Below are 26832 nucleotides of genomic sequence, written 5' to 3'. Positions count from 1 at the left end.
TCTGCGGCCCTCGCCTCGGGATTCCTCCAGCGTGTGTTGGGAGCCAAAACGACTGCCAGCACTAGCGAGCCACTTCGTGGTCTGCCGCTGGCTGGCTGTGGACCCCGCGTTGGCCTGAGAGGGTCGAACCAGAGACCTGCCGTGGACTGGAATGCTGGTGCCCCATCTGCTGCTGCGCGTAGCCGGTGGTGTGACACGTCCCGCTGTCCAGGAGACCTTTCACACTTGAATGACTCATTAGCGAACCGGCGCCTATTTTTACGTGGCTGTGCATCTCAGTTTTGCTAACGCGCCGCTCCAAGTCACGTACTCTTAACACCTAGGTTGGGCCACTGGGCCCCTTCTGCTTGTAACTTGCGCCATGCAAACCTCTGCATTTACTATTTTTAGCAGGTCTACGTCCCTGTGACCTCCATTCTACTTGCAACCGCTGGAAGTGTAACTTACTGTCAACAGGCCCGCGCCTGGCTGTAACTTGTGCGCTCCGAAATCTTGCACCGAAGCTAACCTTCTCCCATCTTAAACGGTGGTGTTGCTACAGCACTGTGCGAGTGAGCAGCGGGGTTTCGCACGCATTTTACGCAGCATTCTGCGGGAAATTCCTGCATCTAGGAAATCGTAGCTTAAGTAAACACTATGTCGGCAAGCTCCCAATTCGAATAGGGAACTATTGTTACTGGGTCTAAGCTTTTTCTTAGAAAATATGTGGTCCGCAGAGATTCGAATATGGAACCATTTCCCATTTATCTTGACCACCCTAAATAACTGTTTGTCCAGATGCAAATTACAAAATGTTTCAAGCAAATGTTCTTTAGCCGTCAGGGGACATCAATCAGCATCATTGCCTTCGTTGTAGCTTTGTTTGTTTTTTTTTTTTTTTTTTACAAAAATATGAACAGCGGTATAACTTTTTTTAAATGGCGCCCTGCATTTTTTATTCGGTGATTCATTTCCTCTCCTAAAGACCTATTCAAAATTGTATCGCAGTGTACCATTCACTGAAACACAATGCTATTAGTTATATATCACAACATTGATCTTAACACTCCCAATGCTTTACTGCAGGTACTCGGGGTAATGGAACACATCCATATACTGATGTTGACAGAACAAATGTAAACATAAGTAGAATGCACACCCATCACTCTGTCAACCATCATCAGTTGCAGAATTGTGAGAACACAATGTACACTAACGAAGAGTAGGTAGAAATGCTACTCATCTATAGGGAGTGTAAGTTGGGAGCACAGTAATTGCAATACTGTTTTCTTATGTACAGGTACATTTAGTAACAATAGTTTAGTCCTTTCAAATACTGTTGTGTAGAGTAGGTAAAGGCTGTCCTTCCTGCAAACAGCATCGACCTAACGTTTCTTTTATTGTTGTTGTTTTCGTTGAAGGTAGGCGAAATGCTACGCAGGCAGCGTAACTGTACAGAGAGCGATATCCTGACAAGAACCCACCTTCCCGATGGATGTTTTCTCGTCTTGTTGCGACGTTTCAGGAAACAGGAAGTTTCAACCCACGACAACGCAGTCGTAGCACTCGCACCGAAGTTACCGTTCTCGGTTCCGTTGCTATGAATCCACATATGAGCACACGACAGCTTGAACACGAGATTGGCATTCCTAAAACCAGTGTACATCGTATTCTTACAAATCGCTTGTTCCATCCTTACCATGTACACCTAAATCGTGTACAGTTGTCAGTGGGCACGGCGGCAAATCCTCGCCAACCCGAACTACTTCTCCAATGTTCTATTTAGCGGTGAGTGTTCCTTCTCAAACAAAGGACAGGTAAATACAAGGAACACGCATTATTGGTCCAGCGACAACCTATGATTGCTTAGACAGGTGGAACATCAGCGTCAATGGAGAGTTAACGTCTGGTGTGGGATGCTTGGTTCTACAATGGTAGTCTTAACGACACAGTGTATCCCAACTTCCTCAGACGAATTCTTCCTCCTCTTCTGGACAAAAAATGTCTTGTGACTGGGGCCTCCCGTCGGGAGACCATTCGGCGGGTGCAAGTCTTTCGATTTGACGCCACTTCGGCGTCTTGCGTGTCAATGGGGATGGAACGACGATGATTGGGACAACACAACACCCAGTCTCTGAGCGGAAAAAATCTCCGATCCAGCCGGGAATCGAACCCTGGCCCCCTTAGGATTGACATTCTGTCGCGCTGACCACTCAGCTACTGGGGTGGACCTCTTCTGGATGAAGTGCCGCTAAGAACCAGAAAGCTTATGTGGTATCATCACGATGGATGTTCAGCATATAATGCCTTGCGTACACGTCGTGTTCTGAACCGAAGGTATCCTGCCAGATGGATTGGTCGAGGAGGAACAGTTACTTGGCCTGCTAGGTTTCCTGATTTAAATCCTCTGGCTGCATTAGAGACGTGGTCTATCGCGATATTCTAACAAGTCCAGAGGATATGCAGGAATACATTTTGCTTGCTTGTAATTCTCTTCAGTAAGCAACACTTGAAGCAGTAAATCATTCTTTCATTCAACGAGTGCACCAGTGTATCGGCGTCCAGGGTCACCACTTTGAGTACCTTTGAATGTTCTACTCCTTGGAGATGATACAGATGAGTGAAAGTCAAATTTTTGTTATGTTTTTACTTGGTTTTCATTTGTTTTCTGAAACTCCAGCAAGTGGACGAGTTTGTGATCCCAGGCTCAAAATTATTGTTGTGTTATGTAATTAATAACGTGGCGTTTCAGTGAATGGTACACTGTGATACATTTTTGAATAATTCTTTAGGAGAGAAAATGAATTACCGAATGAAGAATACAGGGTGCCATTTAAAAAAGTCATACCGTTTGTAAAAATAAAGCTTCAACGAAGGGAATCGTGCTGATTGATGTGTCCCTGACGGCTAAAGAACTTTTGCTTGAAACATTTTGTAATTTGCATCTGGGTTAGCTTGATAACTGGGACACCCCGTATATTCATAGTTACTGGGGTCTAACCTTTTTTACAAAATAGGTGGTCCGCAGATCTAAAATAATTGGGAACCGCTGAGTTACAACATTCCTCTTTCTTTTTAGAAAGTTTCGATACGTGCAGAACGTGTGATTGTTTTGAAGTAAAAATTCAATGATTTTTGTTTTCTGGGATACATATTTCTAGTTTAGTAAAAATTGATAAAGGTAATACACTTTGAGCCAATGCAGGAATTGCAATTTCAAATTCTTACTTGCACTTAAGCAAGATAACGATTACGACTGCTCTGGCTCAACGCTTCGTTGTTCAGCAGTCCGTGCAGTCTGTCAGTGTGTAGTAACGTAGTTAATTTCTCGAGAGTGCCCGAGAAATTCGCGAGAATTTACCTTAGCGTCGCGCGTTTCTCGAGTGCGATCACAGTGCATCCCTAATTCGGACTGTGCGCTTCAGTATTTGCATTGTTAGTGGTGGTAGTGTCATGACTTCCCTTTAGGCGTCGGTACTGTTATGGCGATGTGGGGTTGAAACACAACCATCAATGTGCGTTACAGTTGCTGACAGCCAACATGGGTCTGGACAAGGTGAGCTAGTCTCTACTCGTAAAGCTGTTTTATCAAAGCTCTTCGCGAGTATCGACGCACGAAAGGAATACAGAGAGATCCTATTCTGCACCAGCGTTTAAGATCCTGATTCGCATTAACTGGCGATTTTCGAATTGCTCCTGGGAAAAGCCGACGTCGGATTAAGCCACAGGCTGTTGAAAAAAGTTCAAATGGCTCTGAGCACTATGGGACTTAACTTCTAAGGTATCAGTCCCCTAGAAATACTTAAATCTAACCAACCTAAGGACATCACGCACATTCAAGCCCGAGGCAGGATTCGAACCTGCGACCGTAGCGGTCGCGCGGTTCCAGACTGTAGCGCCTAGAACCGCTCCGCCACCACGGCTGGCACGCTGTTGAAGTTATTATTGCTGTAACTGAGAATGCTGGACGCAATGTGCGACCTGCAAGCAGTGCACGAGCTGTGTCACGACAGTTTAACATTTCATGACCCACCGTTGTGTCGGGCAGCATGAGAGCAATCTGAAGCTCAAGGTTGTCGCGGATGCAGATGGTTGTCACACTGAATAACGTTTGTAACCTCGAACGTAAACATTCTACGCAATTAAAGAATGTTAAAATGTGTTTCTTTCAGCGATTTATTGGTTATTTCTCTTCTCCATGTCCATAAAAATGTTTCCACAAAGTTTCATTGTCCTATGATCACTCTTTTTTCATGGGGGTCCTCTCAAGTAGCGAAAGTTTAATTATAACCACCCCTACTCTTCCACTTTTCAGCCCCCCTCCTTTTTTGCTTATTACTGGCTGTCAGCCTGAGCTCTTGATATTTTTACATTCGCTTCTCTGCTTTCCGAAGGGTCTTCTTAAGTTTCCTATATGCTGTATCTTTCACTTTGTCATACATGCTTCTACAGACTTGAGTTTCTTCTCCGACGTTTTATACCGCAATGAAATAAAGCTTATCTTTCCACAGTGTGTGAAATCTCGTGTGACACTCGATCAAATATTACGACAAAACTGAAATGAATTCAGTATTAACGAGGAAAGGGTGGTACAGGCAGGTAAGAAAATACAATCAGGCTGCGTTAATGTTGTAGGGAAGAGGTTTTATTATTTGCACAGTACGCTACACAGAGAGTTAGACGTCGCGCACAGCGTTGTACTGCGCACGGCCCTTCACGCCGAGCCCGGTGACTCGCCAGGTGCAGCCGGCCAGCGGCTGCTGCGCCACTTCCTCGTCGCTGAGGCCAGAGCGGGATGACGTCACGTACAGCTGGTCGAGGTCGGGGCCGCCCCATGACACGGACGTGGGCCGCTGCACCGGCAGGTCCAGCTTGAACTCTACTTTCCCAGTCCGCGGGTCCATTCGGATCACCTACACAAGCGCCCAAAGGATTAGTCAATACGGGGGATGGCCACAGAGGGCACTCCTACTGCACAATGTATATTGAATTCGCTAGCAACCGTTTAGCGCCATTATTAAAAATAAATACGGCCGAAAGAAGTAATTTTAGACTGAACGCTCCCCTAGTTCACTCATGACGTCTCAGAACGAGCTATCCTGGTATTGTTTTTAACCCTGTTTAATCCCACTGCTTGACCCAAACGTACATGCAAAATGTTGGGATATCACCCACAAACAACTGACTGATAGCGTTGTTGACATCTTACTGCACCGTACATCCTGGACATGATGTTATGGTTTTTAACTGCGGATATTCTAGGTGTATTCCGCAATTCATTTTAAGTGACATATTGTTGTCGTAGATATTTTTGTACCATGGATTTTTATCATATTGACTTTCAGATCTGAAGATGATCATCACACACCGAAATTGATAATAAATTGACTAAGTTTGAAATAAGGTCCTGGAATTAAAGAGAATTACAGCTTACGTTCCCAGATTCGCTGTTTTTCCTCATTTCCTCATTTCCACAATGCCACAACTAGTATATCCTGATACTCACGGAAACTACAGAAAACTAACTCAGTTCTGATAGCAGTCTCACGTCTGATTTCAGGTGAGGCTATGCTGCTGCGGAAATGGAATTTCTGCAGTGGAGAGGGCTATAGATAAGCCGTAAGGGAGCGGCACATCTCATTAATCCCTAAATCCACCCTTTTGTAGGACTGCACTTACATTAAGTAGCATATTACAAATACATCAAGTAACTTGTGGTTGTAACTTCGCAAGAATGAAGCCACTATGAAGGTTAGAGGCGGTGATGTATGATATTGATTTGTTGCCAGGAAGTATCAAGGCTGTGGGGCATGAAAGGACAAAATCCATAGAGCATTCTCAACAACAATAATACAAATGCTGAAATTCTCTCTGATAACTTGTTGTGCACCGTACTATCCACCCGTTAACTTTGGCAAAACCTATTTTTACAACTGTCTGCAAGAACGAAAATTAACCTCATACTGGTAATAGACAACAGTGTTAGGACTAACAACAAATATCCACCGAATTCTTTATCATGTTTGTGTGCTTGGTATATTCGTGTGGAGAAATCTTAAACGTTACACCTGATACATACCACCCAGACTTTTACAGTATAAATGAGCAAACCTTAAAAAATTACCTCCTGTTACGAGATTAATTATTATGAAACATTTTCATTACACCATCATTCAAGCTTACGCAGATCTTTGCTGAATTATGTCCTATGGAAGCAGTTCCATGCTTTCAGTACTTTGATATACTGAGAAATCTTTCTACCAGCAATATCAACGTCTTTGCAACTGCGTTGTGTTACGATGAAGAATGAATAAAAGGAAATGAGGGTCACGATGAACTTCTAAAATCACACTAACTAGTGGGGTACAAATCATGGGTCCGGCAAATTTCCATCCGCGCTTAAAGCAGAGTGACAAACACGAGGAAAAAGACAGTGCCATAACTAATTTCTGGTGACAGATTCCTGTCTGCATTTCAACAACTAACTATAAGAACATCCATCTTGTTTCCTCAAAGCTGTCTTTCGAGACACAGCAGGTTCATCCTCAGACGAAGAGGTACAATACGTTTTATACAATGTGGAGCTAGTCGCTGGGATCGCAGATATATTGTGTAGTTCGTGTAGTTGTAAGTACGGCACTTAAGAGCACTCCAATACACACTAGCGTAGAAAAAAATAAGACTTAAATGTTGTTAAATCAGGTGCACCTAACAAGGGGTCCATCAGACATGTTAATCATGGATTTAGGTGCGTCTTAGGTATGATGTAGAGGGACCTGTTCAAATGGGTCAAATGGCTCTGAGCACTATGGGACTCAACTGCTGAGGTCATTAGTCCCCTAGAACTTAGAACTAGTTAAACCTAACTAACCTAAGGACATCACAAACATCCATGCCCGAGGCAGGATTCGAACCTGCGACCGTAGCGGCCTTGCGGTTCCAGACTGCAGCGCCTTTAACCGCACGGCCACTTCGGCCGGCAGAGGGACCTGTCTTGAGTACCTGGCGAACAGATTTTTCGTACGACTGCCCCGAGTTTCCACCAAAATCGACTTGAAGTTTTATGCTTATCTCCTATACCTGTAACATTAGTCACGCCAGCGAGCGTAGTGCAGCGAATAAGGTTCACGACTACCGCACTGGTGATCCAGGTTCAGACTGCTGTGTACGACTTCGTACACAACGGCAAGGAGAGGTGGGCAACAGAGTGGTGCGGGAGCTGTCGTCGTAAGAAAGCTGGACAATAAGAGAAATCATTAGCGAACAAGTTAACATAGTTAACAGAAGATTTACTTAACTTGTATTTTTCCAAGTGTGCCAAGACTCATTACAAATAATGCAGCAAGAAACAAGAGTCCTCCTGATACCATAGCAACAATGGTAAGGCTTTCTGATCTAAAGTACGAACGATGGTGTCAGAGTCGCGAATAGTGTCACGTGTACGGGTGGGTTATGTAGCTGCCACCTCATATGTCGTGGTGACAGAGGAAACTCGCAGTCCAGGGCCGCTGCAGCGGGCTTGCACCATTACGTCCGCCGGATCCCGCACGACCGTTATCGGCGTCTGACGAAAACTTGCAGTTCCGTTGCCAAATTTGAGACGCCCATATATTGGTATAAACACATGGTACCGCACAGACCCTGCCCGTGTAATTTTTGTAATCTTTTTTTTCAATTTCATTGTACAGAATATCATTAAATAGCGTAGGTGACGCAAAATTACTCAAAAATAGTCATTTTCGCCGTAGTAATTTCATTATCAAATCAGTCATTAAGGCAGACTTTCTTCAAATGTTTATTCCGTTTGTAGTTACTAGTTAAACTTCCAAATATTTGGACTACGTTCTCTTCATATGTTTCCTAGATACGACTTCGCCTCTTGTTTTCCCGCATTCTTCATGGACCGTTATGGGATCCCCAGGAGCTGAAGCAGTCAGCTGGCAGGTATCGCCAACATCAGTTGTTCACAACGTGACATCACTGCAGTGTGTCTCAACAGAGTACAGTGAAATAAAAGAAGAAAGCTTTTCTACAGAAGGACAACCACAAGAAGATACATCAGAAATAGGGGAGTCTTATGAGCAATCAAAATGCGAAGTCACTAACGCCCTCAGAAACACCGAAAAATTCCTTCGCAGTTTGAACCTTCTTATAAATATACCTCTGATACGATTTCCGCTAATTCCACTGCAACTGGAAATGCTACATCCAATGCAATACACCATCTGTTGGCCGAAAGACGAATCATGGTTGTGGGTGATTTAATAGGCATAATCCATTCTTCATCAACGAAATTACTAATGCAAAAGAGATTATTTTTGAATGATTTTGCATTACATATACCATCTAATGATATTCTGTACAATGAAAATGAAAAAAAAAAAAAATATACACGGGCAGAATTTAAACACGGACCGCCAACGTGTTCGCGCTGAACCTTAGCTGCTGCGTTATGCTCGCTTATCGAAACCTGAGTAACGTTCTGGATATTGGAGGTACGCATAAAACTGCAGCATCGATTTTCTCGGAAACTAGAGCCCATCGCAAGAAAAACCGCTAGCCGGATAGTCGGGGTCGGAACACATCCCTCTACAACATAAATGCTGTACTTACAACACATAACGTTGTCACGATCCTAGCGACTAGCTGTACCTAATATACACCGAGGTGTCAAAAGATCTGAGCTGCAATAGCAACATTTAGAAATCTTCTTCTACAAACACAGAAATGGGGTATTTAAATTACGTAGAAGGAAGACACAAAGACGATGTTACATTCCCATAACACTTCGAAGATGCAGGCTTCCAATTAGTCTAGGTAGAAGGAATATGCAATGGTTGTCAGAAACAGCCTGAAAACCTTAGGTTGTTTCACGGGAGGTTGTGGTAAGAAGTAACCGTTAAGGAACAATTCGATACGTTGCCCCGTTTCTGAGTTATATAGCACTGAAGTTAGCCAATGAGGTCGCTGCGCGCGCAAATTCAAGCAGTTGCACGAACTAAAATGCGGCAATGTGCAGAAATCTTTGGTCCATGAGTCACCAATTATTCAAATGCTCATTACCAATTGAAAGCTTCCATTTTCGGAAGTGATAAATTAAGTTAGGTTTGAGGAAATCAAACGAAGAACAAGTTTGGCAACACTGTCTGGCAGGTTGCTTGAATTCGCCCGCGTGACAATCTGATTGGTTAACTCCAATGCTACATAATTCGGAAACGGAGCGAAGTATCGAATTTTTTTTTCTTAGCAATTATGTCCCAGCACTACCTCCCCTGCAACATCCTTACAAGCTTTTCAGACGGTTCTGAGTAGCCTGTATAGATGGTTTACGTATGGGGAACAGACCTGAGGACAATGTTGTAAAAAGAGAAGTCTAAGCAGGTTTACATGGGATGGGAGATACAATGCTGCGAGAAGACTGACAGGGCACTGAAATGCCTAACTGGAAACAAGGCCCCTGGAGGAGACGACATTCTCTCAGAATTATAAAGAGCATTAGAAGATTATTCTACCTAGTGTGCAAGATTCAGGAGACAGGCGAAACAGCTTCACACTTCAGGAAGAATGCAAGGACTCCAATTCCAAGGAAGACAGGTACCGACAGGTGTGAATACTACCGAACCACCAGTGTATTAAGACAATACTGGCACTACAACTTACATAAGAAGTTAGGTTGAAGGTGGGAAAAGAAACCTGGCTGCAGTTACAATGATGACAATACATTAAGACTACCTGCTTAATAGCTTGTTTGCCTGTCTTTCGAACGAAATACATCACTGATTCTGCGTATCAGAAATCTGACAGTTTGTTTGTGGGTTTGTGGAGGCATGTGGCATTACATGTCTACACTCAGGTCATGTAATTCAGTAAATAACGGGACGCTCACTTGGGTATGTGGTGATGGCGCCCGATAGAGACGCAGATGGGATCCGGAGAATTTGCATCAGGCAACTTCGGTCTGCAACACATCAACGTGAGTTCACTATCGCTCCTCAAACCACTGTAGCACGGTTCTGGCTCCGAGACACGGACAATTATACTGCTGAAAAATGTCATCGCCGTCGGGGAAGACATCAAGCATGAAAGGATGCAGGTCCCATGCAAGCGGAGGAGATTGTCCCCCACAACAGAACACTGCTCCCACCATCCTGCGTCCGTGGCGCGCTGCACGCCTCGAGCCGCCATTCACCTCGATGACTGTGTATGTGGAGGCGACCATCGACCTAGTGTAGCAAAAATTTGATTCACCCGAAGAGCCGACGCGTTCCCATTGTTCGACGGTAGAAATCCGATGGTCCTGTGCCCACTGCAGTCGTAATTGGCGATGTCGTTGGGTCAACATGTGAATTCGTAGGGGTGGTCTGCCGCGGACCTACGTGTTCAACAATGAACGATACACCCGAAGAGCCGACACGTTTCCATTGACCGACGGACGTATCCTGATGGTCCTGTGCCCACTGCAATAGTGATTTACGATGTCCTTGGGCCTTGTTCAACGATGTACGATGAACGGTGTGATCCGAAACACTTGTGCATGCACACCAGCACAATGGTCTTTCGGCAGAGATGCCACAGATCACCATTCATACTACTTTACAGAGCAGACAAGTCTCCGTACCTCACGTTCTTTGGAGTGGTTCAGAAGGGAATGAGGCAGTGTCGTAGCGTTCCATAGCCATATTTTGGGAGTTCAGCACAGTGAATTTTGTGTACAACATAACCACATATAAACTGCAAGCATGGGGACGCGTAGGGGGGTAAATTTCGGACCTTCAGAACATTATGACTTTAGGCTGAGCTGTGGAACTCGCTGTCGATCTGTCTAACTTCTGCCACAGATCTCGACCATTTCTACTTCTCTTAAGGAACTTACTGTTTCATGCAAATGTTGGTAAGGTAAACAGGTATGTACAACTAAAAGTTATAACGATTCTTTATTTTTTCTGTTTAATAACTGACGCCCGACAAGTAATCAAAGTAGCACAAAGGGTTGCGTGAGGTGTGAGACTTGGTGCAGTATATGCTCCAGTCTATAGCTCACACCTATGATAAAATGTCATACACTAATGGATTTAATTTGTTTAGGATACCTTATGTAATATACAAATTCGACGGGAGTTACTTAGATCCAAGGCATTTGACTACTGCCATGACAGGTAGTTCTTACAGCCCAAGCTTCAACATCTACTTGTAATAATTTCTGTTGCGCTGAAGAGTCCAACTGGAAATGTTCTTGATAGAATACCCAAACTAATTTCATCCATGTGTATGTGCAACCAAAATATGGCTGTAGCCACCGACTTTAAGCCAACAGGAAGAGAACTATTCACTGTACACGTACGACGGATGTCTGTGTAGGTTAGAAGTGGGTACCGTAAGATTTTCTTTTAACGAAGCCTTTCTGGAAATGATTCCCATTTACATGTTTGTTTTCTTTTTGTACCATGCCGTTTTTACAAAATGTGTTAGATATATGCATTACGTAAGAATCGCGTGGTACAAAGAGAAAAAACCCTGAAAATGAGAACCATTTTCTCAAATGCGTTGTGTAAACTATGAAGAAAAGAACATAGTGAAAGGTAGCAGAAAAAATATTTATAAACAAAACCCATGTTTTCACAGTGGGAAGCTTTCAAAAAAACATTTATAATGGACTAAATCAATAACTTACAGTGTGCCATACATATTCTGTTCACCTCACATTTCCCATCACTTATGGAGCTTGGAAACAGTTTGCAGCAGCTAGGGGCCTAAAGAATAAATGCATATCGCTTTCTGAAAACAAGTAGTTATAACTGTCAGTGTATGATTCTTAGAGACGTTGAGATCTTTCTGTATCTGTTAGGTTCAGTTTCTGTGACACTCTCATTGCAGTCTAAAAAACCTGATCCTTTTAAAAACGTCCTTCCTTACGTCCTTCGATGTCCGTTTACACACATTGCATAAATCAAAACAATTTTCCAGTATCTATCACTCAGCTGTGCTGCAAGTTGTCGTATTGTGCAATGAAGCAGGTTGCTAGCACTTTAGCAACGAACGTAAACTGTGCACTTTATACATTGACAGCTGAAAACGCGTTTTTTACGATTTTTTTTTACTATCACACATTTATCTCCCAGGATGCCTATCCTTATCACTGTTTCTGAACTGCAAATTTCGCAGCGAAAATTGTGCTGCGATTCTACAGTTGAACTTTGAACTTCACTTGCAAAATGGTTAAAATGGCTCTGAGCACTATGGGACTCAACTTCTGAGGTCATTAGTCCCCTCGAACTTAGAACTAGTTAAACCTAACTAACCTAAGGACATCACACACATCCATGCCCGATGCAGGATTCGAACCTACGACCGTAGCGGTCTTGTGGTTCCAGACTGCAGCGCCTAGAACCGCACGGCCACTTCGGCCGGCCTTCACTTGCACCTCTAATCAGATTGGTCTATTGTCTTTAACTGCAATCGCGTGTGATTTATGACTCCAGTGTGGACAAAGTGGTACAGTATGATCACACAATTACTTGTGAGGTACAGAGCACAAATCCAAGCCCCGGAACTTCAATTTTTTCCTAGTTTCTTAAATAGTTCCTTCAATGAGGCCCTAGTAGTTTTCATTTTCCATACCTGATCATCTGCTCTAGAGTTCAGTCGCTAATGGCCCCAACACCGACAGGATTTAAACTTTCTTTCCAATTTGCTAACGAGGCGAACAAAAGCTGAGTTTGGTTACCTACATTTAAACAATACAAGCACCTGCCGTTAATATGATTTCTTCGACCTTAAAACTTAGCCCCCCCCCCCCCCAAAAAAAAGTGTGCAGTAAAATAATCAGTGCTATATTATCAGTATCCCTTCAACTTTTCTCGTACGCCGTGATGAATGTAACTGGTTTCTATTCGAAGGATAGGGATAGAGTTGTAAGAAATTATTTTTCTAAGTACTATGCCCCTGAGAAAGCCGTCAAGACATGCGTTGACAAAAGTTTTGCAACAAAAATCAGTCTCTCATGGTCAGTGGTTGTTATTCTGTGATACGAAGTGATAAAACGAATATATCTATAAAACAGTGAGATATCCATGCTTAGAAATTTCTACGGATATTCACGAGAACTTACGTGGATAATATTCGTGCCAAAGCATTTTACGAAATTTATCTGAAGTAAAGATAAAATTTTATCTTAGCATGCATTTCAAAATCAATACAGTATTGACTCCAAATTAAAAAATGTACCCAGCTTCTGCTCTTACCTACTGTTGAATATAAATATACTCTCCCTGAAGAAGGAGAGGATCATACGAGAGACAGAATGTGGTCATACGAAATATTTTCATTCAGTTAAGGTACTCACGCGCCAGCCATTGAAGAGTGCGATCCACAGTTTCCCTTCACTGTCAATGGTCATGCCGTCCATTACACCCTCAATTCCGGCTTCGGTTATGTTGAAAACAATCCTTCTGTTACCTGCAACATTAATGAAAAATAAATTTATTATCCATCCCAACGTATTCGGCATATGAACGAATGAAACAATTGGAGTAAAAATAACATTACATACCGCCTACAAAAAAGGAACGGAAAATTTAGAGAGAGAACTGAAGACATTTAAGGTTTTTCCGTCTTCAGTTTATTGTAACCCATGATGGAAAAGAAACTCTAGGTTTGTCTTAAGTTGTTTTAAAATAATTAATATGATTTACGTAAATTTTGCGTAAAATATTTGAAACTTACGAAGACAAACGTAACGGCATAGAAACTTCTCAAACGTCAAATGCGCACATTTCCAACGTGGAGCAATATAGCTAAAATTATTAATACATTTATTTTACTGACCGCCGCTAACAAGGAAATCCTTGAGTGTGAAGTCGCAAAAGGCCAACGATGTTTATGGCAACATTGGCTGCTAATGGCAACAGGGCACGAGACTGGAGATATTCAAATGTGAGCACAGCACGAGGATATGGAGCTTAGTCGTTCTGCTTAATCGAATAGTAGCTCACAACAGTGTTAGTGGTAGTGGTGTTAATACAAAGCAGAGCAATGGAAACGATAAAAAAAGCAAACATTGCATTATATCTATCACAAAAGCTTCCGAAGTTGACATTTCGTCAGACAGGAATTCGAGGAATTTCGCAGAGTCAGAAAGAAGTGGCATATGAAATATTAGGGTTTCTGTAAGATGAGTCAGTGGAATGTGTGGTGTCACATACGCTGGACTGTGCGGACAATATACATGAGGAGTACAATGATGACGAACGTGCTTACACACACACAAACACACACACCCCAACAACAACAACAACAACAACAACACAATGTCTTTGGAAGGGTATACGCAATAAAATAAGAACTAGCATTTTTCACGTAAGCATGGGCATGTAGTGTTTCATGGTATTATTAATTGTCTCTTTTACTATAAACATGATAGACTGTCAAAATTAAGCAGCGTACACTCGGTGCTCATTACGCACGAGATTTATTACTTTTCCACGTCGATTTCAGAGAATTTTTCTTTTCTAGGGTTCCGTACCTAATTCGACGAAATCGTAACCCTTATACACTGAAGCGCCAAAGAAACTGGTATAGGCATGCGGATTAAAATAAAGAGCTATGTAAACATGCAGAATACGGTGCTGTGTTCAGCACCGTCTATATAGTACAAGTGTCTGGCGCAGTTGTTAGATCGGTTACTGCTGCTGCAATGGCAGGTTATCAAGATTTAAGTGAGTTTGAAGGTGGTGTTATAGTCGGTGCACGAGCGATGGGACACGGCATGTCCGAGACAGCTATGAAGTGGGGATTTTCCTGTACGACCACTTCACGAGTGTACCTTGTGTATCAGGAGTCAGGTACAACATCAAATCTCCAACATTGCTGCAGCCAGGAAAGATCCTACAAGAACGGAACCAATGACGAATGAAGAGAATCGTTCAACGTGACAGAAGTGCAAGCATTCCGCAAATTGCTGCAGATTTCAATGCTGGGTCATCAACAAGTGTCAGCGTGCGAACTGTTCAACGAAACATAATCGATATGGGCTTCCGGAGCCCAATGCCCACTCGTGTACCATTGATGACTGCAAAGCCCTACGCCTCGCCTGGGTCCATCAATACCGACATTGGACTCTTGATGACTGGAAACATGTTGCCTGATCGGGCGAGTCTCGTTTCAACATGTATCGAGCGGATGGTCGTGTATGGGTATGGAGACAACTTCATGAATCCATGGACCATGCATGTAAGCAGGGGACTTTTCAAGCAGGTGGAGACTCTGTTATGGTGTGGGGCGTGTGCAAATGGTTCAAATGGCTCTGAGCACTATGGGACTTAACTTCTGAGGTCATCAGTCCCCCAGAACTTAGAACTACTTAAACCCAACTAAGCTAAGGGCATCACACACATCCATGCTCGAGGCAGGATTCGAACCTGCGACCGTAGCGGTCACGCGGTTCCAGACTGTAGCGCCTAGAACCGCTCGGCCCCACTGGCCGGCGGACGTGTGCAGTTGGAGTGATATGGGACCTCCGATACGTCCAGATACGACTGACAGGTGACAGGTAAGTAAGCATTCTGTCTGATCACCTGCATCCATTCTTGCCCATTGTGCATTCCAGCAGGACAATGCGACATCCCACAGGTCCAGAATTGCTACAGAGTGACTCCAGGAACACTCTTCTGAGTTTAAACACTTGTGCTGGCCACCAAACTCCCCAGAGATGAACATTATTGAGCGTATCTGGCATGCCTTGCAAGGTGCTGTTCAGAAGAGTTCTCAGTCCCTCGTACTCTTACGGATTTGTGGACATCCCAGCAGGATAAATGGTATCAATTCCCTCCAGCACTACTTCGGACATTAGTCGAGTCCATGGCGCGTCGTGTTGCGGCATTTCTGCGTGCTAGCGGGGGCCCTACACGATATTAGGCAGGTGTACCAATTTCTTTGGCTCTTCTCTGTATTATCACTTTGCTGTCCGTCCGTCTCTCTGTCTATCTATCTGTCCATCTGTGTGTCTGTCAGTCCGTCTGTTAAGATCTATTTATGTTAGAAACCGGCAGAGTTATCAAGTTGAAATTTATGCCAAATAGAAAGGTCTACGGTCCCTTGGCGGTATAAAAGATTCAAGCTCCTAAGTAAATGGAAACAAAAAAGAAGGCCGTCTGTTAGGCCCCTTTTTCTCAGGAACGAGCAGAGGTATTAAGCTGAAATTCATGTCTAACACTATGGCCTACAGTTCCTTGGCAGTATAAAAAATTTAACCTTTATCAGTGCAATTAAAGAATATGGCCATGTATGTCTCAAATTTTGATACTCGAAAACTCACCCATCAAAACCTTGAGTTGAACTAAATATATACATAATTAAGTTTGTATAGAACCCTCAGAGCCCGAGTACTACTCGCATATGTCCGGTTCTTGTTGAAGCGAGGAATCCGTGAATAATCAGTGTAAAACCGGGAAACAACGTTTCTTGGTCATAGGATCCCATGTACAGTAATAGTCTATAGCTGTTCACCGTCATTACTGTGATTCGAGAATGCCCCACATGTCTGCGACTTGATAAAAATTCTGATTATTGTCCACTTATGCATAGAAGAATTACTAAATTACGAAGGACTTCTAATTAAGTATCACTTACTGATGTTGCCAGTATCGACGTCGTAGTCGTACGCAGCAATGACGTAGCTGGAAGTGTCGGAGTAGTACATGACGTTGCCGTCCCAGGCAATCCCGTTGGACACAGAGACGGGTGACACCTTTGGGACAGCTGTGCGGGAGTCTGTGTCCAGCAGGTACAGGGTAGCCTGATCCGGTGTCACTTCGCCAACAACCGGCTCTGGGCCCATCGTGCCTGTGGTAAGAAAATTATCATCGCAGTGCCAGCAAAAGATTACCAACAGTGTCTGTAGTATAGCACACAGTACAGTTTTCGGGTTGAACACTTGCAAAAGAGTCTTACGCGCTAATATGTTAAAGGAAAGTTTCAACCACTAGTTTCACTACAGCATAAATTTGACACACAGTAGAAAGAATTAAAGTCTGGTACCATCTGGACGGAAACTTAGCTGCAGATTTAATTACACATTTTCGAAAGCGTTAAGTACCTTGGATCAGTCTATCATTTTCATAACTGAGTGGCGAAAGCCACAGCATTGTGATAGTTTCGTCGAATCTAGACGATTTCAGAGTTGCAAAAAAGAACCAACTTAAGATATGTTTACTAGATTCTAACAACAGTCGTATTATTGAAGTGCAGCCCTGGAGCCCTCTATTCACAGTTCACACATACCTGCTGTGGTAGAATGGACGGCTAATGGGTACACAACACGATCACCTCAGTTGGCATGGTTGGTAATTTAGACAGCACTGCTACATTCCTTACGTGTTGAGACCGGTGGCTTTGGCCTATCTATGACGTCTCCGTGACGTTATCTCTCAGCAAAATAACGCAAAACCACGTTTCGCTCATGAAAGAACGCCGCACCACAATACAATGGGTGTTCTACTGCTGCCCTGACCAGCACGTTTGCCAGATCTGTCACCCACTGAAAACATTTTATCATAGTTTGCCGAGAAACTGCCACGTCACTATTCGCTAGCGGCTACAGCTCATTACATCTGTTATAGAGTTGAAACAACATGAAATGGCGTATCCCTATCTGTCATTCAAGCTCAGTACGACTTGATGGCAAGCCAGGTTAGAGCCATAGTCGTTCCAGAGATCACAGCTGTGTGTAGTAAATTTATCACGCTGTGTACCCCAAATCCCCTACAGAATTACACTGTCCAGTTACATTTTTGTGACCTCTTGGCAAAATCCTGAATGAGCACCTTTTGCAGCGCTTACCGCTAAGAGGCATTATGGAAGGTACCGGCAGCGATGTGGAGCCCTGCCGACTCCAGGGCCGTGGCCAACTGCGCTAGGTTCCTCGGTTGCATTGATCAGCTGGTAGATGTGATCGTGCTGGGTAAAAACGAACTGCATGTAGGGGTGGGCGTGGTTCCCAAGGATAGATGCATACTTATGTTGGCCGCTTGTGCCTTCCAAAGTGACATCACTGAGGGAATGTCGCGAAAACATTCCGCAGACAACAAAGCTCTCTACTCCGGCCAGGTACGCTTTCAAACGTTTCACGCCGTACACGCCAACAACCATCTGTCCGACGGAGCATAAAACGTGATTGACTGAAAAGGCCACCTGTCGCCACTCAGTGGACGTCCAGTTGCGTTCGTTCCAGTGAACAGCAGTCAGCAGTCTGCATGGTTCCTTGACCAGGCGCCTGATGTGGAGGCCCATTCGCCGCAATGTTCCTGAACAGTTGTTGAGGTGACACTGTTGGTAGCTGCCTGGTTCATCCGGACGGTCAGGTGCTCAACAGCTGCTCGTCTGTTCACCGGTACTCGTCTCCTCAGCCGTCGTTCATCCCTGTCATCTATGCTCCGTGGTGCACCACAAGTAGACTTGGCGCATGTTTTGAATAGCACCACTTTGCCATACACAATATACTTTAACCACAGCGGCACGCAAACAGTTTACAAACTTAGCCGTTTCGGAAATGTTTGCACCCTTGGCCCGAAAGTCAATGATCACCCCTTCGGGGCATCAGATAAATCACTTCGTCTCCGCATTACGACACCGACTGCTCTGTTCTTCGCGTCCCAAAAAATGGTTCAAATGGCTCTGAGCACTATGGGACTTAACTTCTGTAGTCATCAGTCCCCTAGAACTTAGAACTACTTAAACCTATCTGACCTAAGGACATCACACACATCCATGCCCGAGGCAGGGTTCGAACCTGCGACAGTAGCGGTCGCGCGGTTCCAGACTGTAGCGCCTAGAACCGCTCGGCCACTCCGGCCGGCTCTTCGCGTCCCGCCGACACGCTTTATACACCCTGCACTGCTAGTACTGCTACCTTACAACTGTGAGTAATTATTGCACGTTGACGTCGGACATATGCGATGGTCATATTAATGTGATTGGACCGTGTAATAATGCATTCTTACTGCTATAATGTATACAAACAATTAGTAAAATTCCTAGCACTGCAGTTTTAGCTGCCAACAGTATAGTTATGTCGAAACTGAAAACAAGCGTCGAAGATAATCATTGTAATTGCTGCCAGTTACATGAAACAGGTAAGTCATTGGAATAGCTGTTATATTTATGTCCGCTAATGGGGGAAGACTATCGTAGTACTTCCTAAAAAGACTAATTTTTATTTTGGAAGTATATTCAGACACTTCTTGACTACTTATGTTTTAGAGAAGTTTGCAAGACTTCTAAAGACGATAGGACCTCAGTAGAGTTTCCCCAAGCTGAGAGTCGCTACTACGGTGTAACCTGCCATAAAAGAACAGGCAGGTAGCGAGGTTCTCGCTGTCAGCCGCCCATCGAATCATACTCACCCGCCCAGACGCGCCCACGGATGTCAGCCTTGCCGTCGTTGAAGCGGTTTCCCGGCTTGTCCTCTTCCACGGTGTCTATCTCCTCCAGGCTAGATGGCGTCTCGCTGACTCCATCCCAAGTCATCACTGCCAGCGTGTGTGACACAGTGACCAGGAACTTGTCAGTCGAGTCACGCAGTGGTATAACCAGCGTCACGCTGTTTGCTGTAATAAATACGATCAGACATTTAATGATGCGCTACTTAAATAACGAGAGTTCATTTCAGGGAAATTATTACTGAGTTAAGAACGTAAATGCTCCTGAAACAGACGAAATTGTAGGCAACCCGCCTACTTTTATTTTTACTTTATATCTTTTAAGATTTTTCGGTTTCCATGAGGCCATTGAGCCAAATCCACTGGTTCATATAACACTTACGGCATCACATAAGTAACTGCATGAAAATATGACGATTTTCATGCGATAAAGTGAAAAAGAAACTCTACAGAATATCTCCTATTCTAGGTAAGAGATGTAGCCATGTTTCGGATCTAGTCTTTCGAGATTTATTCCATACGCACAATTTAACATATCTATTCGAAACGTAAAAATCATTTCTGTATCATCTTCGCTACGGCTATCATTTGATTACCTTAATCTTACTAATATTCTAAACACTGTTCGAATTCTACGAAACGCTTGACTAACCCCATCTATCAGATTACCCGCGTTGCTCACTGAAGTGGTATAAACGCAAAATCTTGTCTTTCCCTGGCAGAGAAGGTCATGAGTGATACGTAGAAACAAAGATTAGAGTCAGTCTCCTGTTTGTGGCTGTGAAGTGCTACGTAAATAATGTGGGATGGTGTAATTTAGCGCAGAAAGAAACAGGACGTACCCAACGTCATGTAATCATCAAAAATGGTTCAAATGGCTCTGAGCACTATGGGACTTAATTTCTGAAGTCACCAGTCCCCTAGAACTTAGAACTACTTAAACCGAACTGACCTAAGGACCTCACACACATCCTTGCCCGAGGCAGGAGTCGAACATGCGACCGCAGCGGTCGCGCTGTTCCAAATTGTAGCGCCTAGAACCGCTCGGCCACTCCGACCGGCATATAATCATCAACAGAGCCGTGAATGTGGACTGAAATAACAGAATTAAAACAAGAATATACTGTACATTTACTGGAAAGTGACTTTCAATAGTGTTCATCCAATGGATAGTTCACTTTGGTAAAGATCTGGTGCTCCGGAACATTTTCCAAGCTACGCAAAGTGTGGATAATGCAGTGAAGTGTTTCGCACAGACTGTCTCATACTGAGATTTAATATTAGTAATTGTCTGTTAAAGTATCAACAGAGAGCCACATTAACTGCGTTTATTTGAACACTGAATTAGTTTTCCTTTAAATTGGGCACGTAGCTTTGCATCATGTCTACAGCCAGTCCTAGCGCCCATGTGCCAGTTATATTGAAATGTATCCCAGGGTGACTGGAAAGAACAACATGATCACATGCCGCAGACAAGTGTAATTTAAGCACCGGTCATAGCATCTCCATCGTGATACTTACTGCGGGGCAGGACGCTGCTATTTGGTGAACTAACTTCCCGCAAAAACCTTAATAAACAGTGTGTGAACACTCACCGAGTGAAATCCTGTCTGCTTACACACACCACATAGTAATTTATACGACGGCGAGCTGAAAAGTGATGTCTAGGGATTTTTTATGCCAAAACTCTCAAAGGCTTTTCAACAGAACAAACTTTGTTAATATTCTACATATTTATGCTTCATGTCTACATATTTATTTCTCAACATAATCACGCTGGCGACGAACAAGATTCTCCCAGTGTGAGTCCAGTTTGTTGATATCTTCACTGTAGAATGTTTGACTTTTTGACGGAGCCACAACCTCATCTCTTCTTGTACCGCTTCATCACTATCAAAGCTAAGTCCTCGAATGTTTTCTTTAAGTTTCGGATACAGATGAAACTCGAATGGGTCCAAGTCGGGACTGTATGGAGGTTGTTCAATGGCAGTAATCCAAGGCGTCGGACTGTTTCAGGTGCCGCAGCGCTTGCGTGTGGTCTGGTATTGTCATGTTGAAGGAGAGGGTGCTCCTTGTGTGGACGAGTTATTCGAATTCGAAACCCTATTACAGCACGCTGTTTCTAACACACAGACAGCCGGCCGCGGTGGCCGTGCGGTTCTAGGCGCTGCAGTCCGGAACCGCGGGACTGCTACGGTCGCAGGTTCGAATCCTGCCCCGGACATTCATGTGTGTGATGTCCTTAGGTTAGTTAGGTTTAAGTAGTTCTAAGTTATAGGGGACTGATGACCTAAGATGTTAAGTCCCATAGTGCTCAGAGCCATTTGAACCATTTGAACACACAGACACAGATTACACACCGCGCTAGAATTCGGAGCCATCTAACGGTAGAGGGTTGCAAATATGTAGACATGAAGAATAAAGATGTAGAATGTGGATAACGTATAATTTATTTAAAAATCTTAAGACTTTTCACATACAAAATTCTGAGGCATTACTTTTCAGCACGCCTTGTGTGCAGGCTGCACAAACTGCACATGTTATTCATACTAGATGTGTTTCCACTGTCCGCCTGCTTAGCTGGATGGTAACGTGCTCGCCTCCTATGCGAGCGGGCTCGGGTTCGATTCCCAGCCGGAGATTTTCTCGTGGACTGGGTGTTGTGTTGTCCTCATCACCGGCGTGCAAGTCGCCCAATGTGACGTCGAATTAAGACTTGCACTTGGCGGTCGAACTTCCCCAAATAGCGTCATCCAGGCCAAAGATACGATACGCTTATTTCAATTTTTTTTCTTTTTGTGTGTTTCCACTGACTGTCTACTACGTTCTTCCTATTCTGCTTTCAAACAAGCATATGAGCAATGAGCAATGAGACAGCTTTAGTCCAGTACTCTTACTGGTTTGTGCACTTACTGTTTTAGGGAAACAGGTGTTCCTAACGTTGACCATGAAGGCTGCGTGTGTAAGGTATCATTTCAGGATATTCGTGCGCACGTTCGATAAGTGTGAAATCCAAGCAAGTATATACACTTAGAGTTTGTCGTTATAGCTCAGTATGAAGTACAAATATGATTCTCATCTGATACAGAAGTTGGCTATGGAATACGTTAGCTATAAAAGATCTTTGATCAAACTGTGCCTGATAACTGTGGTGTTGCACTACTCAGCTAAAATAATATTACTTTGCAAATTAATGTTGTCACGTGGTACAGTATTTCTAAGTAGAATCTTTGGAGATAAGTCACGAGGAGAACACGGCAAGTGCAATAAACCCATTTCCCAGTAACTTCGCTCAGTGAAAGAGGAGTCAGATCAAGCGAAAATGTCTCTCGGCGTATTCGCAGATACTCGACCGCTTCTGAGAGGACGAAGGACAAAGTTTTCAAGGTACTTTATGTGCCTTTCAGCTAGCGATAGAAACGGCCGAAATTGTGGGACAATGGTTAGCGTTGGGGCTGCGCAGTTTTGCGCTCCGTGTTCGAAAACCGATTTTTGTATTTATTTATTTTCTTTTATTTATTAACTTCATTTATCTGCTCACGTCTGCAGAAGATTACTACAAGAATGTTTCTTATCAAGTTAGGGTATGCAAGGTAGTTACATTAAGTGAAAAATTACTACTGAGTTTCACAATAAGTGTCATTATATGGGTATTTGCGGGGGTTACAATCTGTTTAAATTTTCATGCCCTTATGTTTCATTCTTATATAAATTCTTATATTAGTTCTTATATTTTATTCTTCAGGAAGATTTGGTACATTCGCTTGGGTGCTACCGATTTTAGAAACCTTGGAAACACAGGAATTCGAAACACCACAAGCATCGCGCGAAGGCAGATTTGCCAAAGCGACATTTCAGCGTACGAATTCCAATAAGATTATTGATGATTTTCCGCGCTGACAACAGTTCCTTAAAATATACTGCAGGAATGTCACCGAAAACAATTTCTAATAATTTTCTCATTTGTATATTTATTTATTTTTTAAATTCAGTCACCGGACGTACAATTAGCAGATGAGTAACAAGAGCGTTACTCCAATGTACATCGGAAATACTTGTGTAGTAATCTTCTATGAACATGGGTAGGGTTTCGAAGACGGGTCGCAAAACTGTGAAGCCGCGACGCTAGCCACTGTGACAACGCTTTGTTGTACTATGTACTCGCTAAAAGGTAGATAAAGCACCTCGAACACTTCGAACATCGTTTTCTCAGAAATGGTTGATTTTCTACGAATAACTCGAGGCACGTGTTCCTTATTTTAAGCTCTCTTCCATCTAGCGAAGTTTCTGGGAAATCAGGTTGTGGCATTTGCCGTGTTCTCCTCGTCAGCGGTAGAAGTAAAGTGTTAGGAAGTTTGATTTTAAATTATCTTACTGACTGGCAGGCGCTTAACAGATGAAGAGTCGTTTCGTCTGCTATCATTCCCTACGACAGTGCTGAAAAGACGGACAATTTGTCAAGGCATTCATAGCACTATGTCTTCTTAATTCTCGCTACATAAAATGGATACATAAAGGCCAACACATTTCTGGTCATCATCATCGTCATTATTTATTGCATTAACGGGTCTTTAAGGTCTACAGCAGGAAACAAAAGAAATAACCACTCTACAAAAGGAGAATATATATATTAAATATTATGAAAGAACATATTACAGTACAAAGGAGGCATATCAGTCACAACAGAGGAAATACCTACTGCAGATGATAACCCATTTTTGCCAGTCTCCAGCTTCATCCTCCACTGTTGTCGGCCTCACTTCTTTAATGATTTTTGATAGTCGATCCTTCCATCGCGTACTTGGACGTCCTCTTGGGCGCTTTCTTGCAGGCTGAGAAGAGAGGACTCGGGGTGGGAGAGCTCTATCAGCTCGACGGATATGATCAAATCACTGTAGCCTCTTATGCCCTAATAATCGGCCAATGTATCACTTTCCAAACCGTTTGTATAGGTCGTCTTTCGTTCTTGATTCCCATTTACATTCCATGATATTGTATCGCCCAGGTTTCATAACTATATAAAATTACCCGGGGTACTAGTGTCATGCACAGCTGGATCTTATACTTCTTTGATATCTGTGGAATAATACATGGTACCTAATTGTTGTCGTCTGATAACACTATCCACTACACTACCCGGGCCGTCAGTGGCATACGTTTTCTTATGGTAGGTTAATTTGTAGCGGGATCTAACGGAGCAAATGTCATAATATTTTATGCTTTACCTGTGACATTTTTTATCCGCAGAGGTTATTGTTTCAGAATCGTTCAGAATTCAGCCCTCAGCACTCGTCGCTTAAAGTCTCCACGCCTTGCAGCTGTTTCTTTAATCGTCAAGTCGAGTGGTTCAAATGGCTCGAAGCACTATGGGACTTACCATCTGAGGTCATCAGTCCCCTAGACTTAGACCTACTTAAACCTAACTAACCTAAGGACATCACACACATCCATGCCCGAAGCAGGATTCGAACCTGCGACCGTAGCAGTAGCACGGTTCCGGACTGAAGCGCCTAGAACCGCTCTGTCACAGCGGCTGGCCAAGTCGAGTGCAGATTCACTCCCTAGACTGTGTTTTTTTAAAGATATATGCAAATATTACCCGTGATAGAACTCAAGCTTACCAGACCATTTATCTGCGGCATGACAACAGCTGGAACCAAATTTGTGATCACGATGTTTAGATGGGTTTCTTGAGAGATGAACTCGATAATGATTGAGGCATCACCACGTGACACTCAATGGAAGAATTATTGTTCGGAGGACGATCTCATTTTCCATAGTACTAAGTTGTTGGCTAAACGCTAATGAAGTTGCCGTGATCTCTTTGTGAAAACTGCTATTCCGTCCAGTCCAGAAGTGTTACAGAAAGGGATTCAGCTAAGCAGTACATCTCAAATATTTCCGGAACAATTTATGATATCTTAGTTTTTTTTCACCGACATGAATTGTGAGGAAGTCCTAATCAAACAAGGTATAGAGTCTGTTCATAGCTATTGTAATTACAGAAATATCTGTACTCTAACGATTTCTGATATTAGTACTGTAGAATTCAACGGCGTTTCACTCTTTACATTCCGTTTACTAGTTTCGGGATATTTACAGCTTAGAATTTATCTGTTTTAAACTCGAGATGCTGCTCATAATGCATCTGTTAGCTTTCGAGAAATTGCGAGTGCCTCTGGAATAAGGTAGCGCAACGTTGTTCGCTCTTTGCGCGCAAACAATTTCAATACACGTCATGTGTCACTTCTCCGACACGTACGAGAAAGACAGACCGCGGCGCGTACGACACGAAGGTAGGCCTGAGCTCGCTCGGTTGCTCATCTCAGCAGAGAAACTACGTTTCTACACTTGTTAACTCGTAACTCGGTGTGTACGAACAAACGATAATTGCATCTTCTGCTGGAATCAGCTAATACGGAGTCTTACTGTCATTAGTCCTACAATGATCGGAAGTCAATAGGCCTACTTATAATTTGTTACGGCTGTACTGGGGTGCGATAAAATTAAAATCATGCCAAAATGATTGTTAGTTGTATAAGGCACCAGCTCTTGTATGAAATGAGGACTGTTAAGCACCGGATGGTGTGGTTGAGCGGTTCTAGGCACTACAGTCTGAAACCGCGCGACCGCTACGGTCGCATGTTCGAATCCTGCCTCAGGCATGGATGTGTGTGATGTCCTTTGGTTGGTTACGTTTAAGTAGTTCAAAGTTCTAGGGGACTGATGACCTCAGAAGTTAAGTCCCATAGTGCTCAGAGCCATTTGAACCATTTTGAACTGTTAAGCAGAAGAGACTAAATGCTGCAAACAAGCTATTATACCATTTATATCGAGTCTGTTGTTGTACTACCGTTAGTCAGAAAGACTCCATAACCGCAGGTTCCAGAAGAAAATGCAATTATTGTTAGTACGTACAAGCCCAGCTGCGAGGTAAAATGTTTAGAAACACATTTCGTTTGCTGAACTGAGCGAGCGAGAGATTGTAATGTGATCCTTATATTAGGAGAGGAAATTTTACTGTGCAGGTGAAGGTCACTGGTGAGAATTATAAACTGTAAGGGAAAACGAGTTTCCGGCTCGAAATTTAAATCTCTCACTACTTTTGCCTTCGGTCAGGAGTCTGGAATGCGCCCGGGTACAGTCTTTTGAGGTACTGAACCATATGTTTTGTGGGAGTCACTAGTATTGAAGATCCTTTTGGATCACAATGAATTCCTTAGGCAGACGGCATATAATGAATCTCTAAAGTTTGCTGTGCGCTGCCCTGTTCCTGAATGAAGGAAATTGGCGTACATCGGCAGCACTCACGTTTAGCAAAAGTAATGTGCAAGTGTACTCAGTGGTCAATACGTCAAACGCAGGTTGAGGAATCTTGCCAACAAGTGCACTGTAGTATGAGTAACGGACTGGCTCAGAG

The 26832-nt window shown here is 43.4% G+C and overlaps 1 protein-coding gene across 1 annotated transcript in view; it reads right to left on the bottom strand.

Moving 5' to 3' along the window:
• Nucleotides 1-4602: 4602 nt before the first annotated feature.
• The window catches only part of LOC126470382 (regucalcin-like), a 43357-nt gene continuing 21127 nt past the window's right edge, over nt 4603-26832 (bottom strand). The window contains exons 3-6 of the mRNA XM_050098212.1: nt 19377-19580; nt 16606-16818; nt 13322-13434; nt 4603-4892 (exon numbers count right to left, since the gene is read on the bottom strand). Of these exons, the coding sequence (XP_049954169.1) occupies nt 4656-4892; nt 13322-13434; nt 16606-16818; nt 19377-19580 (767 nt within the window). The 3' untranslated portion in view covers nt 4603-4655. The remainder of the gene's footprint in view (nt 4893-13321; nt 13435-16605; nt 16819-19376; nt 19581-26832) is intronic.

Source organism: Schistocerca serialis, chromosome 3, assembly GCF_023864345.2.
Source record: "Schistocerca serialis cubense isolate TAMUIC-IGC-003099 chromosome 3, iqSchSeri2.2, whole genome shotgun sequence".
Taxonomy (NCBI): Eukaryota; Metazoa; Arthropoda; class Insecta; order Orthoptera; family Acrididae; genus Schistocerca; species Schistocerca serialis.
The sequence above is the reverse complement of the archived record's forward strand: the minus strand, read 5'-3'. Positions and strand labels throughout refer to the sequence as shown.